At 38.6% G+C, this 21,069-nt stretch overlaps 1 protein-coding gene and 1 long non-coding RNA gene across 6 annotated transcripts in view; one reads left to right on the plus strand and one right to left on the minus strand.

The window, feature by feature from the left end:
* Positions 1 to 12,096, plus strand: part of LOC135796155 (fibronectin type-III domain-containing protein 3A-like) — a 43,594-nt gene extending 31,498 nt beyond the window's left edge. For 4 of the 5 annotated variants that reach the window (XM_065308073.1, XM_065308074.1, XM_065308075.1 and 1 more), the window contains 5 exons: positions 3,540 to 3,721; positions 8,679 to 9,101; positions 9,171 to 9,955; positions 10,018 to 11,641; positions 11,700 to 12,096. In XM_065308073.1, coding sequence (XP_065164145.1) covers positions 3,540 to 3,721; positions 8,679 to 9,101; positions 9,171 to 9,955; positions 10,018 to 11,641; positions 11,700 to 12,047 — 3,362 coding nt within the window. In that variant the 3' untranslated portion in view covers positions 12,048 to 12,096. Of the gene's footprint in view, positions 1 to 3,539; positions 3,722 to 8,366; positions 8,611 to 8,678; positions 9,102 to 9,170; positions 9,956 to 10,017; positions 11,642 to 11,699 lie in introns of those variants that run through there. The other variant, XM_065308077.1, reaches the window with a different exon arrangement.
* A 7,485-nt stretch (positions 12,097 to 19,581) lies between these two features.
* LOC135796019 (uncharacterized) lies at positions 19,582 to 20,938 on the minus strand. Its single transcript, XR_010549215.1, has 3 exons — positions 20,626 to 20,938; positions 20,375 to 20,576; positions 19,582 to 19,723 (listed from the first exon to the last, which is right to left on the minus strand). It is a non-coding gene; the product is annotated as an uncharacterized lncRNA (long non-coding RNA).
* Between the last annotated feature and the right edge of the window lie 131 nt (positions 20,939 to 21,069).

Below are 21,069 nucleotides of genomic sequence, written 5' to 3' on the forward strand. Positions count from 1 at the left end.
TAAAAGTAAAGTTGCGGCGGGCCGCGAGTAAAAGGTGTTTAATTAAATTTCGCAAAATAGACGATGACGACGCGGGAAAATGTGAGGAAGAGGAAAATGTTGCATTCGACATACACAACACCACGATGCAACGCGCGGCGCGCCCGGCCTGACATGGCCTGACGGGAGTATTAAATAACCAGGAAAAGAAAGAAGCCGCAGACGAAGTGAAGTGAAGTGGATAACAATGAACCAGAAGCGTAATAATTAAATATCGAATGCAATGCGCCGCGCGCCAGCCTAGGAAGTGAGCGAAATGTTAGCTGGCGCATAATTGAAAACGAAACGGTATTCTAATACCTGCTATCGCGGCGCGAAGAAGACAAAGGAATGCGAAACACATGTTGTGCTAATTGTCTACCCGAGAGATAAATTACAGGAAAACACAATTTTATTGTTCAAGAACAAGGAAAGAAACTTGAAAAAGAAAAAAGATTAAAATTCTTCACGTTTTTTATAAAGTAAATATGTTGGTACTTACTTTAAGAACAAGTTATATCTTTTAACATTAAGTTGCTGCCACGAAATCAGCCATTTAGAATGTCTTCGTCTGTTGCTTTGCCAGCTATACATTGCTTTCGACAATTTCGTCTTAAATGTCAATGTCAAATTCATCAAATTGCGGTTTCGCACGAAATTGCCTGAGCGGAAATTTACTCTGGTTCACATTTATTATTTCCATTCCGGAGTTTATTTATTTCGTAAATAGTTTTATGGAAAAATCAATTTCTTATTTATTTTCATTTTTGGCGTATTTCTCATCGATCTCACCAGCATATTTAGTTTTAGAAACTAGTTTATAGTCATTTTGTTGCAGTATAATAACGTGCTTTAAAATTGTCCGCATGTCATGGTTTGAAACGCATGAAATTGTTGAAAATAGTTTAATAGCGAACTTTTTTCGCAGCGAAAATTCGCGCTTGTTTTTCTCTAGGCGATGTTTGTATTTTTAGCGGCGGCAGTTCCGTCTGCTCTACTTTTAGAAAATTGTAAATTTAGAAACTATGCAATGCGGACGCCCGGCAACGACCTGCCCATTGTGTTTGGTTTGTTGGATTATAATTGTAAATTGTACGCTCGCGCACACATTTTCAACGTACTTTCATCGGCGCCGCCCAGGTGTATAATTAAAGTATTCACAGTTTCGAGTGGCGTAGTATAATTTTACAATACTTTTCCTTTTTTTTCTATTCATATTTAAATTGAGTTTTGTAGTAGTTGCATATTAAACAATTTGTAGTATTTAGGTGAGCTCTATTAAACTAAATTCTCGGTAGTGAGGCTTATATTTTGCGCCATATTCAGGTGTCAATTTTATTGATTTTGTCTCTTCTGCGTCGGATTTTCATACAACAGTTATTAACATTTAACGAGCTTTGATATTGGTAGTTGATTGCAGCAGAAAATTTGATTAAAGTAGTTTTACGTTCATAGTTGACCCGTGATGGAAATATTGCATTCGATGCGGGAAATGTTAATGCGCACTTTTGAAATTAGGCCAGTTTTAATGTCAAAGCGCATAGAGCTTGAATCGATTTGAATGCAGGCGCGAACAACACCTAAACCTTCACCCACACCGAAAATCCAATGAGTTTGTGTTAATTATTGCGGTGTTTTCGAGCAGTTTACTATTACATTAACCATCGTCGATGCAGTGGAGGGTATGCAGTTTTAAATTCACTTGCACAGTCTATTTTTAAGTTTATTACACTAACAAATATGAATGGAAAATATGGTTAAATCGTATTATCGAAGTACGCTCAAAATAAAATTATCCACTTTGTAACAAAATTTATGATTATTGTCGGCAACAAATTGCAAATATTCGCGCATTACACTTAAAGTAGTGTTTGGAAACTTGTTAAAACGTCGCGTTTGCTACAACATTGTTGCAAACATCTTCGGCTGAGGTGGCGAGTAAATTTGCATATTATAACGATTGTCTGTGGCCGCGTGTGACCCGTCTGTTTGGTGACTTCATAAGTGACCAAACGACAAGTGGCAACTTTCAACTTCGACCAACTAACAGGATACACAAGTCCAAAGTTGCCAGACGCGAAACCCCCGAAGTCACTAAATCATTTCTTGGTCCCCAACTCTAGCCTCAAAGACAAAGTTTGACGCAAGTTTGGTTTTGGATCAAGTTGGATACGCTGCTTTATTCAAGCTTAAGGTAGCTCATGTCGTTGTGAGTTGAGTTGACTTAAGTAAAATCGGAATGAGCATGCGTTGTGAGCTCGCGCGCGTCGAGCTGCGACTAATAAGCTGAAGGTCACCATCCGGTGCGGAGGACAACGGCATCGCGCGTCAAGGCCGTTCGACGACGACCGCGGACGGACGCATGGTATCTGCGTATGAGTATCTTCTCGTGCTTGGCCAATAAAACGCACTTGAGAAGCGCAGAAATGAAAAGAAACCCAATTGGATGTATCTGTATGTGTGTGTAGTGTGTAACTTGTGGGGTCTTTGGGTTTGGTCACCTGCAAATTTTTCCAATGTGTCATACGTAGACTCCTGTATATATTATAGAGCGAGTACTAAATCAAGTATACCAGCAATAAGAATATTTTATTAAAACACATTTGTATATGATATGGCCGCATATTACTTGTTTGATCTTCAAGCCTTTGTCATGAACATCAAATAAATATCAAACCTACTTACTATCCTGCCTTACAACAATCAAGCTCATATATAGTTTATATATCTGCGTGGACTCTTGAGGTTTGATAGCATATAAATATTTGAATTTTATATTATAAATATTCGTTTTGATATCTCTTGCTGGCTGATCATTAGTCGCCATCGGGCGGTCTCTTTTTGAGCGTTTCCGAGAAATCCTGTATTGCTCCAAGTCTCTTATATGTCGCCCGTTTGTTCGTTTAGACTTGTGGCTTAAGTCAGCTCTTGGCTTGACTGGTCTTGACTTAAGTCGTATATCAACGGTCATTTTGCATTTGCATTAGCTGTATTCGCAGTGTAGTAGTGTTCACGTGGTGAATGTGGCGACCGCCCGCCTCGGCGTGATTCATGCGACCAATGTTCAAATTTTACGCGTGGCACTTAAGCAACTTGACTTACTTATTAAAGATACCTGCTTATTGAAGATGACATCAATCAATTTACATCTTGATTGCTGATGCTTTTTTTGTTGCTAGATATATTCTAACTAGATTTAAAGAAATCTAATTTTATTATTTACTCAAGTGATTTGAAACACCTTGTAAGTTGTAAGAATAAGCATTCTTCTATTCATGCAACGAGGTGTGTGAGGAATAACAATTAACGAACGCTGGTAAATCCCGTTATTATTGTTTTACAATTGAAATTGAGCACGTTAGCTACGAGAATTTATCATGCTTTATAAAAATATTTGCTAAATGACTGAGAAGCAAGTTAAGTTAAAGTTTCGGATAAATAACGATGTTTGTCTGTGGTGTAAACGATGTTTTGTGAATTGATTCGATAAATAAACAATTGTTTGTGTTCGTTTATTCTAGGACCAGTGACGGTACCGATGGTGTCGACGAACTCGTCGCCGCCGATCGCGATGCCCGTCCAGGTGCCGCCCGGCCATATCGTGCAGCAGATCGTCGACGAGAGCGGCACTCTGCGGCACGTCATCCTCTCGCCGCAGCATCCCGCCCTCGTGCCGCTCACCTCGCACAATCCGCCACATTACGTAAGTTAATTTTATATATTTAATCATTAAAACCCCTAAAAAACTCCATTTTGATAGTTTATAATATAACACTAGCGCCATCTAGGTACCTAAAGACATACTTAACATATTTTATAAATTCATCGTCGGCGATCTATTGAAAGTGCGCCAAAGTTAGAAACTTGTCGAATAGAAATTTACTTAAACTCTTAAATTTCTAAGTGATTTCTTTCAAGTTTAAGTTCCATCCAAGTTGATGAGTTTACAATGGAATCGCTGAACCGTGCGAGGATATCTCTTTGCGTCCGAATTTTTTATTCTCGGAAAGTTCCATTCCACTCTCGTATCTGCTGCGTTCCGGTGCCGGTAACAGCCGGTAAATGTCGGCAAACTGGGATAATAATCGCGCGATATCAACTCTCGCTTCTCGGTTCTCCATTCTTGAATGACGGCGCAGACGACTTAAAAAACAACCGCAACGTTTAGATGTAGGTGGTATAGTTTTCTGTGTGTATGAGTATGTCGAAATCTTTTCCGAATCGCAGATCACGGATTGTGAATCGTCTTTTGAAATCGCGAACCGCGAACGCGCGGTACCTCTCTAATTCTCTGGAGTGTGGTGTTTGTTAAACCCGACTCGCCTGAGCACCTCGCTATCATTTTGTTCTGGTTTGTGCTGGCAGATTTAAGTTGGGTCGATCTTAAATTTGAACTCAAATGGGGCCTGCGTTGGGTGACATTGAAAGTTTTTAGTTTGTGGAAACTCTAAATAGAAAAGATGTATCACTTGATTTTAAGCTTTTAGCACTTAGCATGTAACTAGGAAAACAAATACACCGTGTAAAAATACACATAACGTGATGATTATAGCCGGAAAAATTAAAAGCTTGCGCAAACATTTTTAATTTTAAATTTATGTTAATTTTACGCTAGTTTAGAATTTTAAAGTGAACAGTTCGGTGTTTTTTAAGCTTCCGGGAAGAAAAAAATGAGTCATAGACTAGTTTAAGTTGACATGGGTCAACAATGTTCACATTCCAAACGGTGGTCAGAAAGAACTGTCTTTCAAGGTGTTTTGCGTCACGCTTCAAATATTTTGGTAACATCCGGAATTTAAAATCGCATTTCAAGTACACTATGTGTCCCTCGCCGTAATTTTCTACACTTTTCTTCGTATTATTATTTTTCTGCATATTGGAGAATCTCATGAAGTACTGGAATCGTCTTCGTTGTCGACGGTTGTCGTTCGTTTTTTTGCATTCGGGTGCGATTTGCATATAGATGAATTCTCTTTCCCGGCTTGGCGGCCGCTTTGACTTTCTGCAAGGGTCTGTGCGCGCTTGTGTGTGGTTGGCATTCCTGGCTGTCGACGGCGGCCATTCACCATTATGTCAATTTCAATGCCGCCGTTGTCTCTCGCGCTGAATATAATAACGGCGAACATCTTGGACTAATGCGAATGTGCCAATGCGCGACGCTCACAGCGAAATATCTTCCGGAGGGTTTCAGTCAGCTGAAGCTAGTTGCCATGACATGCTATAAATTGTGTCCTGCCATGTTTAGTTAAGCATACTAATCATGATGACGGCTGTGGTTACCCATATTTCCAACTTTGTCAATGAACTGTTAAGAAATCCATAACTTTTCTTGTGTTTTTCTTTATTTTTGATTTTTGTATTTTGTTGGTTGCCTGCCATCATTAAGGAATTGCTCAAATTTGCCCAAATTTAGATTCCTTTTTGGTTGATATCTATTTGATATTATTGAACAAATGATCGTGCTCGGTTCAGAGTCGGTGTGTACCAAAGCAATGCTGAAGCTCTCACAATCCGACAAACCGAACCGAACCGCACCGAGAAAGTCAGACATCGGGGAGGTGATTGACCAGGCGCATTATTGCCGCGAGGCACGACTCGCGCGCTCGCGAGAGCAAAGAATGTTCTCATTGGGCGCCGGCCGACTTGCCGACTCTTTTGCTCTTTAACACACTTTGGAGGAGAAATATTTCGATACGTACGTACGCTAGCATACATTCTACATCTACATTCTAGAAACGAAGACGCCATCCGACTCACGTAACTGGCAACCGGCAGAGTAAACAACATTGTTGGTGCGTCGTGAAGGAACTAACGAAAGAAACTCGCCCATATAATATGATTTTGACCAGGAAACAGACGAGAAGTAATCGTTTTGTTAATAAATTGAACGTTTTGATGCCCAACTGGAGGAGGAGTAGGTATGATTTGAAATCATACGGTTGCGGTGTAAATGTAAATATAATACGCACGAAGTGAATGCTGTCTAACTGTGTGAAGGCAGCACTAAACATGAAGGACGAAGAACGGATTGTAAATTCTTGCGTTTACACGACGTCGAGAGATGATCGCACATTAAGTACGAGATGAAGTGGAACCAATCACTTTTTCATTTCTTTTTGAATATTTCAGCTATGCAATCTGTGAATATCTCAGTTATTATTCACAACAAACACGTATTTGGTTGCCTGGATTTGAACTTGCTGCTTATTAGTTTATGAACTTTCTAAATGCATCGGCACTCACAACAATAACATCAATTTTTATGTAGAAATTTGCCATTCTTTAAAGGCACGACACCAAATGAATGCCTTTTGCTGCTTGTTAATTAAGAAGGAAGTAGGGCCTTCCCGCAGTCAGCTAACGTGCAATGAGTCTGTGGGTCTGAATAAACCGACCGGAAGTTTCTGTGTCTTCTGACCTGGGCGGGCATTCAAGTCACCGCCGGAAGTTTGATCAAATGCTGTTTTATCACTCACGTTTTCGGAACGTTATTCAATTTGTTCAATTAACGAGAGTACGACTGGAAGTATAGCGCCATCTACATTAATTCGTGTTTTGACATGTAATAAAGCATAATTTATCATTTTTGGCAGATGAATGTTAAAAATGGATTAACAATGCGGAAGCGTGCTAATATTATTCTTATCTAGAATCATTGTTTGAGGACGCGCTGCCTGTTGATGACATTTTTGCATGTTGTCATGTGAATGTCGTGTGCCATTCACGCATATTTTTATTTATATTTCACGGTGTAATCAAATCTACCAATATGGATATTTTGCTTGTTTAAATTTAATGTGATTATTATTTCCTTGCTCGCTTTTTGATAGTTTACTTTTTTCCGTTGTGATTTTTCTGCTTCGTGTTGGTTTGCTCTGATCTGATATGCTCATCATGCGCTTACACATACGCAGACGACACGTTCGTGTTTGCTTAAAATTTGTATATGCGAGATAGCGACATCCGCAATTACGTACAATTATAAAGCGTTGTATATCTAAAATTACATCCTGCGTGCCGACAGTGCCTGACTTCGGGACCGATCGGGTGACCGGCAACAACTATTTTTTACGACAAATAATTACTCGAATTACGCCTTCTTCTGATTAAAATATTAGCTAATTATTGAAAAATGCGCGGGAGTTTTTTTTTTTTGAGAATAAAACTGCCGAAATTTATTGATAAAATTATAGATTAAATTTAATTGTAGGTATTGTGTTACGATTTTAAATTTTGTGGACATTGGTGTGTTCAAATTATATTGCGTTTTTTTTTGTTTATATAATCTAGTTATATATTAATTTTCATTTTTAAAGTTCCGCTTTTGTTGTAATTTTATTTGTATTTTGAAATTATTGCCTAATTAGTATTTTCAAACGGTTTCAAATTATTTTGGTATTTTTACTTTCCGGCTAATACAGTTCAATAAATACTACAAATATTCTTCAATGTCGTAGATAAAACATGTATACTTTTTTGTTTGATTTTTTTACGACAGGTTTGCCTTGCATACTTTCAAAAATGATTAATTACAGTGATGAATTGTAACCCTAAGCATCTTTTCCGCTTGAAACGATACGATTGTTTATCGAACGCTCTAATATTTGAGAACATTAAGTACCCGCCGTGCTTGTTTAACGGTTCCGCTAAAATTGTTTATGTATTTCGCGTTCGGAGATGGTTAAAAATAGATATTATTAATCACTAATGTTTATACCACTTGGTTTTTACATAGTTTAATATTATGTTTTCTAGGTTTCTTTTATCCAAAGAAAAATATAAATCCTGATTCAAAATTCAACAAGTAAAATGTGTTACAATTTATAACCGGATATTTGAAAATCCATGTCGTTTGTTTGTGCTTTTTTTGCTTATGCAAGCACGTACAATCATGCACCATGATGTTATGACGCTTCGATAAGATATAATTCACATGACTAACTAATATATTCAATAGCAATTGAATTTTAAAAGTGCAATGTGCACATTTCGCTTCTATTACGCTATTTCTCAGAATCATAAAATGATTTACTGGCGCTACATCCTGAATAATACATTCAAGTTTTGATAACAAATATAGAAAATAAATTAAATTTACTATTTTATTTCAATGTCAAATTATTGATCAGTACAAAAATTAAAACATAATAAAAATGCGTAATTTGTACCTATTGTTTGATTGTTTATGATACGTTTGTTTTTGTTTCCACTTTTTGCGTGTAATTCAACTCTCAGTTGAGACGGTAACATTAACCGGCTATTGATTGCCACGGCTTTTATCTCTGTGACGACGGCGTTGTTATCAGTTCTCTAGTTGCGCTCGCACATACACGGTCGCCACGTACGATTAACGTCACATAAGTTGTGCCACCGAATGCCATACTCACCGACTCAGTTTCGAATCAGCCGGCAGTCAAACCGAACGTGGTGTTTTCGCAAACATTTCACGGTGAAACATATGTTCCAATTTGCGGGACCAAAATGGAAGCTGAAAAGAGTGTTCAATCCGATCAGACGGAACAAGATAGCTTGAATAAACAACAAACGACTATTACTATCACATATAAACGTGCTAATCCAACATCTACATCGGTATACACGTGTTTTGCTGGTATTTTGAAGTAGTATTATTATTAACTATTTGTTTGTATTGTTTACAGGGTGCTGGCCCACCGAACGGCACCAGCCATCCGCCGCAAACCTACCATTATACAATGCCGCCCAACTTCGCCTCGCACCATCCGCACTTTCACTCGAACATGCCCCCGGGCGGTGGCGGCGCAACGCATCCCATGCACCAGCCACTCTCGGCATCCGGACACTCACCACCGCCAGCATTCTGCAAAGATGAACGCTCGCAACGGCAATACATAAAACTGAAGAAGAAACAGCTGGACAAACAGCAGAAGTCGGTCGACAGCATCGGCGGTCGCAAAGAACTCGTCAATGGCATCAAACGCGTAAAAGATAAGGGAATGAACAGTGTTGGTACCTCTGAAGATGGAGAGGAGAGTAGCAGTCTGCAGGATGATGATGATTCTGCGCATATTACTGATATTTTGTCGTCTGTAGAGGCACCCAAGGTAAATTTTGTTTACAACGTCATGATTTTTATAATGATTTATTATAAACGGTATAATTTTGTAATTTAGGTGTCTGAATTGACCTCAAGGAGTGCCTTGCTGCAATGGGCGGCACCGCGACGTCTCTCCGAAGCGTCCAGCAATGACAGCCACGAGCTGGACATCCCCGAGAACGACTTGCGCTACGAGGTGCTACTCAGTGACAAAAGTAAAGAAATGAAATACAAGTCAATCTACAGTGGAACATCGCTCTCATGCCGCATCGAAGATTTGCGGCCTGGATTAGAGTACTCCGTGTGTCTACAGGTGCATTTTGACGAACTGCAAGGCTCAGCATCCGATCCGCTCAAATTTACCACGCCCGCCTGTGAACCAGACGCGCCTGCTCCACCCAAGCTCATCTCGCGTACAAAGAGCACACTGCAACTACGCTGGAACGCAACGACGGCGAACGGCTCGCCCATCTTGCATTACATCCTCGAATACGACGAGGGTAAAGGCGGTGATTTTGTCGAATTGTATAAGTCGCGTGGCAACCAGCATTCTCTGCAGAAGCTCACCGCAGCGACGCCGTACAAGTTTCGACTTTCAGCCGTCAATGATATTGGACGCAGTCAATACAGTGATGTGGTGGTGTATGAAACGTCGGAGAACGCGCCGACACAGCCGTCGCCACCTCAACTTGATCGGGCCGACATCCAGGCCCTGCACCTTTCGTGGGCACGTCGGCCCATGGACGACCAGTTCATTCTTGCGATGGACACATCCGACTATGGTTATATGCCAGTCTATAATGGACAGGAGACCAAACACTCCGCTGTTAGTCTGAAGCAATTTACGAATTATAAATTTAGGTAAGAGAGTAATTTACTACATATTGAAATGAATCCTAATATTTAATTCTAATTATGTTTAGATTGCGAACGAAAAATGACGGCGGTCTTTCCGAATGGTCGGAAGAAGTAATCTTCCAGACACTTCCAGATAGGCCTGCGAAACCCTCCAATCCGGTGGTCAAGGGCAAGATCCACGCACGCTCCTTTCGGTTAAAGTGGGATCCACCTATTGACACTGGCGGACCACCTGTGACCAAGTATATTCTTGAGATGAGCTCTAGCGGCGGCTATGTGACGTGCTACGGTGGCGCCGACCCGGAGGCGAACTGTGATAAACTAACACCGGGCACGACCTACCAGCTGCGTGTGTGCTGTGAGAGCGCTGGCGGCCGTAGCAACTACTCCGACCTGTGTACGGTCACGACGGAGGCTATTTGCCCAGGAAGGTGCGCACCTATCCGCCTAGCGGGAAAACCGCGTGCGACCGGACTCACCTTACGGATATCCGAGCCTGACTATGACGGCGGAGCTCCTGTGCTTGAGTACGAGGTTGAGATGACTGCTCCTGATCAAAGCAAAACTTTGGTACATAAGAGCAAAGATACCGAATGTAATGTTGAGGGTCTTTTACCTGGCAGTAGATATGTATTCACAGCTCGTGCTTTGAATAGAGTCGGAGCGGGCGAGTGGGCTGAGGAAGCATCATTAATGAGTGGTGCCGCTCCACCTGAAGCTTGTGCTCAGCCCACGGCAACATGCAGGTCTTCAACGCACGTGTTTGTCCAATGGAGTGCACCAGCTACGAACGGTGCTTCTATATCGGAGTACCGTCTGGAAATGGGGTCCAACGGCACTGCGGACGATCAATTCACATTGATTTATCAAGGCGAGAGTACCTCCTACGATGCGAAAAATCTCACCCCTTTCACAACGTACTATTTCCGCGTTCAGGCGGCTAATTCCGCCGGTTATGGCTTGTATTCACCCATCGCGGCTACCATCACACCAGCCGCGCCTCCTGCTCAGATCCAAAACATCCGACACACTTCCACACCAACCTCTATCGCCTTGTCGTGGCTTGAGCCCTCGTCCAATGGCACACCCATTTCGGAATATATCATAGAAGTGGCCGATCAGGTAATCCACACGGAAGAACCAATAACCAAGTATGTCATAGAAGACCTTCAGCCGGAGACTTCGTACAAAATTAAACTACGCGCTGTGAATTCTGAGGGTATGGGTCCCCAGTCATCTACTCTGAGAGTGGCAACTGCGAAGTTGCCGCCTGCACCTCCTAAGCTTGAATGTATTGGCGTTGGACACAATTGTTTAAAACTTAAGTGGGGCGAAGGGAAGAATCCCGAATACACTACGTTTATCATCGAAATGGAGAGTCCCCGCGCGTATGATTACCAAACCGTTTTCAAAGGCACTGCATTCACGTACAAAGTGAACAAATTACAAGAAGCGACTACGTATAAATTTAGGATTTGCGCATGTAACGATGCCGGCGAGGGAGATTATTCGGATGATTATGAATTCATGACGAATCTAGCTCCACCGGCAGCAATCAAGCCTCCGAAAATTATCGATGTCGATCAGAATAGTTGTTCCGTGGAATGGATGCCGTCGAGGAACGCGAATCCAGATCCGATCGAATATTGCGTTCAGTTGTCTAGGCTTAAAGATCAACAATATAAAGAAGTATGCTCTTTAACTCTGAATTTGTCTCGCTTATATTATTGTTTGCGTTTTGTTATAGGTTTATAAAGGTCCGGACACTAGATGCACTCTGGAACGCCTTGATGCCGGGTGTGAGTATGCAGTGCGCATATGTCCCATTCGTAAGACGCAGGATGCTGATCTCGCCGGGCCCTTTACGCCATTTGCAAAGTTTTCGACTACAGCAGTTGAAACCATCTCGACGCAACGCATCGTAGCCCACACGAGTGGCACACCTACACATCATCGCCACAAAGCTTCGGCCAAGAGCCAGCTTCCAGCTCTCTGGCAGCGCTACAAGGAACCGCTGTCTATTCTTAAGTATCCGATCATCGTCGGCATTTTGGTCGTCTTCATCTTGTTCCTGTGTGTGTTATTTTTTACATAGGTGCAATTAATTCGCGTCAATGCAAACGACAAGGAATAAGAACGAAATCTGAACAATTAATTCGCGTCAATGCAAACGACAAGGAATAAGAACGAAATCTGAACACACACACTCACACATTCAAATATACAACTGCATTGATTCTGAATTACGCGGAATAACCAGAGAAAATATAGTCGTACCTGCTTTAAAATGAGAAAAAACTTGAACACTAAAATGTTGTTCAATCCAAATCAAATTATTTTTTATTTAATAAGCTAAGAGAGTAAGATAAGACAAATAGCTATATATTTTGTATGATATGTTTTGTTTGTTGATTGTTTCTTTACTTGTTTCTGGTTATTTGCGGCGGACAGGAGAAATTTTGAGTACCGGGAAAGACAAGTGACATAATCGCATTCCAATTGATTCGCAACAAAAATGCTACGAAAATTTGAAGCTTGAAACGAAACCACACGAGATTGCGACGTGCAGATTCTTAAGTATTATATTATAGTACAGGGCTTAAATTTTATCATTATTTTTTATTAAATATTGAATATATTATATATAAAGGCAGATTATATATTGAAATATAAATAGATATATACATATAGAGGACCAAAGCTACAGTTTTGGTATTTTTATACGTGTTTTTCCGTACTCAGCCTGGTGCTAGTGAAAATTAAACTTGAGAGTCGAGTATGGACTAGAATTGTCAAACTGAAAACCGAATGCAGAGGCAAAACTAAAACGTTTGAAGAACTGGGGGTTCGCCTGTTATATACGAGTATATTTTATTTTTAATCTCGATCACACGAGCGCGTTCCGCGAACGTGCATTGTTATTCCAGTCATCTGTATATTTATATTATACATTCATACATATTTTTATAGCAAAGTTATATTGATAGTTGTTTAAGAATGTATTTTTTATTGCAAAACGGGCGCTGAGCAAGGCGGACAAAATGTGTTCGAATTTTGAACGGAATGCGATGCGATCGTGGAGGAAGTAGATAGATAATTTAGGCCTACGAAAGGGGTTTGCGGATACATCGTGTATTGATTTGCATTTTTCTTGTATTCCAAGATATAGGATGTGTTTGTGCAATAGAAGCGAAACCTGATAAGGAAACCAAGAATAATGTTCAACATGTTTGTTTCGTTCTCGATCAGATATTTTTTTCGAGCGAGTCAATGATGGATGATTGTCTCACGCATTTACTATATACAAAACTAAAATCGAGAATGAAAACACAACTAAACACTAAAATTTAATGAAAGTAAAAACTATTTATGTATAAATGTAAATTTATATGTATCTTTATAAGGTTGAAGGTATTATATAAGTAATTATCTCTAATCGTATGAATATTTAATGAAATATGTTGACTACGAATTCAAGCACTTCTTTGAGAAGTGTTTCACTTAAAAGACGCAAAAAAAATTGACGAATGATTGCAAAAGCATTTCGTTTAGGAAAAATGTATAAACTACACTAACGCATTCAAAACTGCAACAAAAACGTGAATATGGTATATGCATCGATGAATTTTAGGCAATGTGTTAATCGACGATTGGCTGAAAATGGTCCTATCTAGTTTAATTTATGTACATGATGAAACTGAGATGCAATTATTGTAAATTTTGGCGTTCGAATCAAAATAGGAGGAGCGAATAATTAATCTCTAACATTGGAGTAACATGATGGAAAATTAGGTTTAATGAAATCTAATCAATTACTTTAAAGACTCTTGGATAAACAGAAAAGAAATGAAATATGTGAATATATGCAAGATGGAGATAAAAATTAATTATATTAAGCGTGTCGCCTCCGGAACACGCCACAAAGATATAAATATAGATATATTATATATTATAAAAATAAATCAATTATATTTTATGTAAAACAAATTGATTGTTCAATCATTTTTGTAACACTCATTTGCTTTAATATTTCCACATTTATCTGCGGTCGAATTTCAACCATTTAGATTTAATTTCCCAACATAGTCGTTTTGTTAATGCTTCAGAATACTCGTATACGAGTATTCGTGTTTTGTAGTTCGTCTTTATCTGTGCAGGTAAATAATCTTTTAGGCACGTTGGTGGGGTGTATAGCGTCGAACGTTCGTTCAATCGCCAGTTTGTTTACGTTCATATCTCGTGGCACGTCGTGTTTCTTGAGACTTTAATTGTGTATAATAATACCGATGTGAATTAGCGGGCTGACTGTTAATAAAAACGAAATTTTGTATCTTATGAATGTTCATGAGTTTGGTGCCGGTTATCATCGGAGTTGCTAGTTTTTCCGGGAATTACATTGTTCTCAGTTTGTACAATCAAACCATTTGTGTCATCAGCAATGGAAATCCCTCCATCGCCAGGATTTAGTTGCATCATCCAGTACTGGTTTCTGGAGTACGGTAAGTGCATGGACCAACCCTGTGTCTTCCAGTTCTTTCTCTTCCTCCGTCAAGAGGCTATATTAGTATCTGTAGACCATCTTTTAATTGTGTTCACCCATCAAGCAAATTGAAACAACCGCTCGAAATATGCCATGTTCTATCGCTACATCCTATACACAATGCGCAGTATTAGTGTTTGTACGTAAACAATTCTTTTGGTCTTGTTCGGCGAGCGTATCGCAGTGGCAATAGTGACCTCGTGCAGTCGTATTCACAGAGCGTGCCATTTCAGTCACCGGATCTTCATCGCGACTTGTTTTCTTTCGATAAATCATAGTTAAGAAAATCAATTAATATGGAATAAACCACCGAATGTGTTTTTTTGAAAGCGGCAGTGAATGGTGTTTTGTTAGTGAAATAGCACACGCGGAATCTATCATAAATGAAGCGTTGGCTCATCTGTACGCGTTTGAGGTTCCGTCGGCCGTCGGTAAAGGTTCTTCGGCTGTGAAATTAGACAGTAATGTACATTGGAATAAAACCAATCGCGTTGATTATTAAGTACCAAATATACGAGTAAAAGCTACCATGTAAGTAAAATTAATCGTAACATACTTCCAACACGGATTGTACTTATCACAAGTTTAATACGACATCGTGGCATCAATTCGTTTGTTGAATAATGTGCAAATTTTTGTTTTCGCTATGTACGTCTGTACTAAATGTTTGTTCAGATAATTACTTGTTCACCATATTACTCGTTTACCGTCAACAATGACATACCATAGACTGGTTTGAATATCTGACGGCATTTCAACATCAATCAATTATAAGGATACGTATTATGATCCTTCGAGGATCGGTTGCATCTTACTTCACTCAATTTGTAGTACTTAGTGCAATTTAATAATTTGTAAATTCTTAATTTCTTAATCTTAATATATGTGCTTTAATCTTAAGTTACTGCTCTTAATAAATTGTCCCATGTTTTTCTGGTTGATTGTAGGTATGTATAGACATATTTGTTTTCTCTTTGTGAAGTTCTGCCCATAATTAAGATCACGTGAATAATAGAATATCTTTGCACGTCGGGAGGAGAAGGTCTTTCCATCTTGTATTTTGTGTTTGCTTTTTAATACTGGTTGTTTCCTTTTTCTAACATCATGTGTATTGCTTTTCAATAAGCGCACGTGGAAAATGGGCTCTACTTATATTTTAAGCTTTTTAAAATTTGAAGTAGTTATTTTTTAAACATCCTGTATCGTAATTATCTTTAACATCCGTAGAAACTGAGATTTATTTGTTGTTTTATTTTCCTTTTCTAACTGCCCTTTTCTAGGATTTTTCAAAACTTACGGTGGAAAACTGGTCATATTTCGCAAACACTTTACAATATGTTAGTTATTTCTTTTTTATATGATAAAGCAAGAGTCCTTTTTCAGGATGCACCCTTGAAACTTTGCGAATTTCAGTCCTAACTGTCTCAAAATGGCCGCGAAAGTTTGCTTTTTTCTAGCATTTTTCGAAACTTCCGGTGCAAAACTGGTCATATCTCGTGAACCCTTTACAATAGTTTAGTTTTTTCTTCCTTATATGATAAAACAAGAGTCGTTTTCAAGATGCACACTTGAAACCTTGCGAAATCAGTCCTAACTGTCTCAAAATGGCCGCGAAAGTTTGCTTTTTTCCAGCATTTTTGGAAACTTTTGATGTAAAACTGGTCATATCTAGCGAACCCATATTTTAGTTGTTTTATTTTGATATGAAAGAGCAAGAGTCCTTTTTTAAAATGCATCCTTGAAACCTTGCGAATTTCAGTCCTAACTGCCTCAAAATGGCCACGAAAGTTTGCTCTTTTTTAGCATTTTTCAAAACTTACGGTGGAAAAGTGGTCATATCTCGCAAACCCTTCGCAATAGTTTAGTTGTTTCTTCTTTATATGATAAAACAAGAGTCGTTTTCAAGATGCACACTTGAAACCTTACGAATTTCGGTCTGAACTGTTTCGAAATGGCCGCAAAAGTTTGTTCTTTTTTAGCATGTTTTAAGACTTGCGGTTGAAAACCGGTCATATTTAGGAAAATTCTTATTTTTAATAGTTTGTAATACTTGGAGTTAAGGTCAATTTTATTAAACACGCGTTTTTGGTACACTCGGTGAATTTAGTTTTGTCCGTGTTTATTTTTCAACATCTTCGCGAACGTAAACAACTGTTATCTTGAGCGAGTTTACACCGACGAGTGTTGCACTGATGCATAGAAATTATTTAACATTTACTGTATATTTCTGCGTGTTTGTATCCAATATATTAGAGATAATTGCTTTATTAAAATATTAATAGGTAGATATCATATTTAACTTATCGCCGAACGATATGTTTTGTCTCAGCCTTATTTTAAGAGACTAATGCGCAATGTTTTAACTCTCATTTCTAACAGTGAATGTAAATTAAATTCCTGTTTTTCTCAATCTTATTACATCCCAAAGCCAATAAATTCTTTTCTTATGCCGAGAAATATTGAAAGTAAAAGTAGATTTCGAGTATATCGGTTATTTCAACATTGTGAAATTTTAGTTTGATCTTTTCCACTACGTGTTTATCAGCACGTTTGTGTATAAACAACTTTTTGTTCGACTGACACGTGTTACCGCGACGTATCTGCCTTGTAGCTGGTTACGTGCAGCGCACACGGCAGTCGTTTCACCGCGTGGTCTCCAGGCGTGTCTCTCTAATCGCCACGCGTTTTGAGTTAATTGGTTTAATCGTAGTGTATTCTTTCGGTCATCAGCAAAAAATTGGCACATGTGGGTGTTTTATGTGATGATTTGTGGTGGTTAGAGTCTTCTTAAGTGCGAAATAAGTATCCGTTAATCGATACGCGAGGTTTATGTTGATAGAATAAATTCCAGAGTAGAAAATCTCATCATTGCTTAGGTAGGTGTGTAATTAATTTTTTTTCACGAAAAGTTAAGTAAACCGCCTTAATTAACCGCCTTAAATTGCTTATTAAATTTATTAATTTTTAATATTAATTTTCCGTGTATACGATAATCTTGCTAATTACAAACACGTGGTTGCATTTTTATAAGAATTCCTAGTCCCGTTTCTAAAAATAACATGCATGATTTAATTATTACAACCACGGTTTTTAATATTATGTGAGGATTATTAAAATGACAATATTCATCTAGTCGACCACGTTCATCTTGCCGTCGGCCGTCGGCTCGGTTGTCTTTTCACATGAACGATTATACTCCTAATCGAAATGCACTCGTTAGCATCATTAAATTAAGAAGACTCTAGTTGTCCTAATAAAATCTGAATAGTTTTTCGTTTTCGTAGTTTGCGAATATATACAAAGAAATAGTTATTTTAAAAGTATTTGCCGACTATTTTGTTACGCGCCGTCGCTTGTCGTCTGCTGATGTCGTCTGGTCTTCCGCCGGATATTCTATCAATTTCTGATGATGCTTCACCCGTAGGTTATCTTATGCAGTTGATGTTATCATCAAATAATACATTTAAATCCAATAAGTATATTAAAATGCAAGTGTTTTATTTTCATAGCACCTTTTTGTTCAATTTTATATTAAAATATTGTTGTTTCTTTGTAAATTTCCCTCTTCATGTTATGAATTTGTAGTTTCTAAAATTTTCTTTTTCAACACCCTGTATATGTTTTCCTAACAGCACGTAGAAAATTGCTTTTGTTTGTCAGTTATGAGTTTTCTCTGTTTCCAATTTTCTTCAGATTTTCCTTATGAAACGCTCTGTATATTCGTTTTTGTGCCCGTGAAAATGATGCTGCAGCTGTTGTTTTAGGTTTTTCTTCTTTGCACTTTAAATTTTCTTTTGTAACACTCTGTATATTAATTTCCTTAATCATCGGATGTATATCATGTAATATTTGTAGTGTTTGAATATTTTTCTTTTTGTATTTAAAATTTTCTTTTTATAACACCCTGTATATTTGTTTCCATTTCAATCACCTAGAAAAATTGGCTATTTGCTAATTTCATTATCCCGGTAGTACAAAGTAGTACTTGCTTGCATGTGCGCGGCTATGCAGGTCGAAAGTCCTGTTTCAATATGGCGACATGTATTCTGTTGACTTGTAAAATCTAAACTTGTATGCTATTGTTAATAAAGAAATAGTATGATATATTTACTTCTTTGATTTGTATACCCCTTCTATCATTTCAGGCACAGATCTCTAGGAGAGTTCCCTCTCTCAGGTAATGATCCCCACTATAAAAATTGTTAAGGTATCCTCTGTGATTTGTGTGCTCCTTCTTTCATTTCAGCTACAGGTCAGAACTTGTAAGAATATTTTTAAGTGTCACCTCTCTTGAGGCGACTTAAAACTTAGAAATATTTGAACAAGACCTTATAAGGATTGTCCTTATAAGGAGTTCCCTCTCTCTGGGGGTGATCCCCCACCATAAAAATTGTTGATATGCCTGAGTATTTCGGGGATGAAGCGCAGAGACATCGTAGCTGTAGGATGGGCCGGGAGCAATGGACGGATCGGAGCAGTAGGCTGTAACGACACGTACCAAAAAATTTAAAAATCTGAGATCCTCCCTTGTTCTCTCTTTCTTCTATCTACTCCTTCTTTCTCTTCCTTCTATCTTTTCTCTGCTACTCCACTCCTCCCTTCCTCTTCTTCCATTTCACTGCTCCCGCTCCTCCACTTACTACTATTTATTTCTCTTATTGCTCTCATTGCCTCACTTGTATTTCAATTTCTCTTATATTTCATTGCAATTCATATATGCAACCCAAATTACACCAGATATTTTTATATTTGAGAAAAATGCCTTCGATACCTGAGATTCGATCCGTGTCTACTAGCATGCTAGCAGGTGCACGTACCCACTCGACCACCGCGTGTTTTATCATTTATATTTGATTCTTCTATTTATGTTTTACGTTATTCAACTTTTTAAAAACAACAACGCCTTACCTATAGCTATGTTCCACCCGCTCCACGCGCATAAGATTTATATGCAATATGCAATATGACTTAAGACGTCAATACTGAAAACGACAAACGGGACACCACAAATAAATAAATATGCATAAAATTATAATTTTTATTGTGTTTTATTGAGAACAATAATAATAGAAATATTTTTTTAAATAGAAAAATATCGACAGCTAGCAAATTCGGAAGTAGTAAAAACTTGCCTTAAAACACTCGCATCTCCATCATTTCCCTTATAGATATTGCAAACTCCATTCGTGCATTCACAAACTTCTTGTCTGGGCATCAAAGTTGTTCATTTGCTGAAATTAATTATATATCCAAGTTATTCTTATGTGCGAAACGATAACTGAATGCCGACGGACACGCGCGCACAGGTGACCGAAAATTAATCCACGATTGATAAACACAGCAGCATGCAATCACGCTTGTAAAACCCCGGTCACCCCGATTCTGGTATATGCCGGCGATTGCGAAGAATGTAAATCAATTTACTTAATTATGATCGGAAGTAACAGGACTAGTCGCGACACTGCGTGTGCAACAAAATGCATACAGCCAACTACGACAACACGAGGTCACTATCAATATTGCGCGATACGTTCGCTGAATGCGACAAAAAAATTGTTTACATACAAATCTCGCGCGTACAGATCTTGACGATGGATGCATAGCAAACAGCGCCTGTTTTGGTACTACTAGCGCACTAAGCAAAATTTCTACGGCGCCCAACTGGAAATCTTTAGTCACAAGGCCCAAATATTTTGAAAATGACAAAAATAAAAATGGAGATTAATTTAATACTTCCACATACTCAAAAGTATTAAAATCGAGTCAGGAAAACGGGAGATACAGGCCACAACAACTTTTCAAAAATGACAAAAATTGCGGAAGTTTGAGAGTGATTTCAGGGCACTTCCCGACCCTTGAGAGAGACTAAATGCAGTTCATACCATTAAAGAACTCTTCCTCTATCACCTGAAGCAAACAGAAACAAAATCCAGTCAAGTAAACGCGATATACTGCCCATTTTCCACCTCAACTCTTCAAAAATGACAAAAATGGTTGAAGTTTGAGAGTGATTTAAGGGCCCTTCCCGACCCTTGATGGTGACTGAATGTAGTTCATACGATTAAAGAACTCCTCTTCAATCACCTGAAGCAAACAGAATTAAAATCCAGTCAAGAAAACGCGAGATACAGACCATTTTCCACCGCAACTTTTCAAAATTGACAAAAATTGCGTGTGAAAACATCAAATCTCGTAGCTATAAAGACTTGCCGTAAAATATGCTCATTTCCAAACACTATTTATAAATCCAAGTTATTCTGATGTGCGAAAAAATAACTGAACCTACGGTAGCCCACTTAACACCCGCTGTTCACATGTGGACTTCCACGAATGGAATAGAATTCCACAAACGAAAAACAATCACCGACGACCGTCGGAACCTAACATTCGACAAGTGCTATCACATTTATTTAATTTATCATTTATTGAATTTAAATCGACTTACTAAATTTTGTTTCAAAGAAATTAGACTAGTCGCGGTGAACACACGCGACTCACTCGATGGCCGGAATGAAACTGCATGTGCACTAAACTGCACACAGCAACGGCGACAAAACGCCACCACTATCAGTATTGC

This window comes from Atheta coriaria, unplaced genomic scaffold, assembly GCF_025399875.1.
Source record: "Atheta coriaria isolate IRGN ID8LTWV9N9 unplaced genomic scaffold, Caltech_Dcor_3.1 hic_scaffold_7_pilon, whole genome shotgun sequence".
Lineage (NCBI taxonomy): Eukaryota > Metazoa > Arthropoda > Insecta > Coleoptera > Staphylinidae > Dalotia > Dalotia coriaria.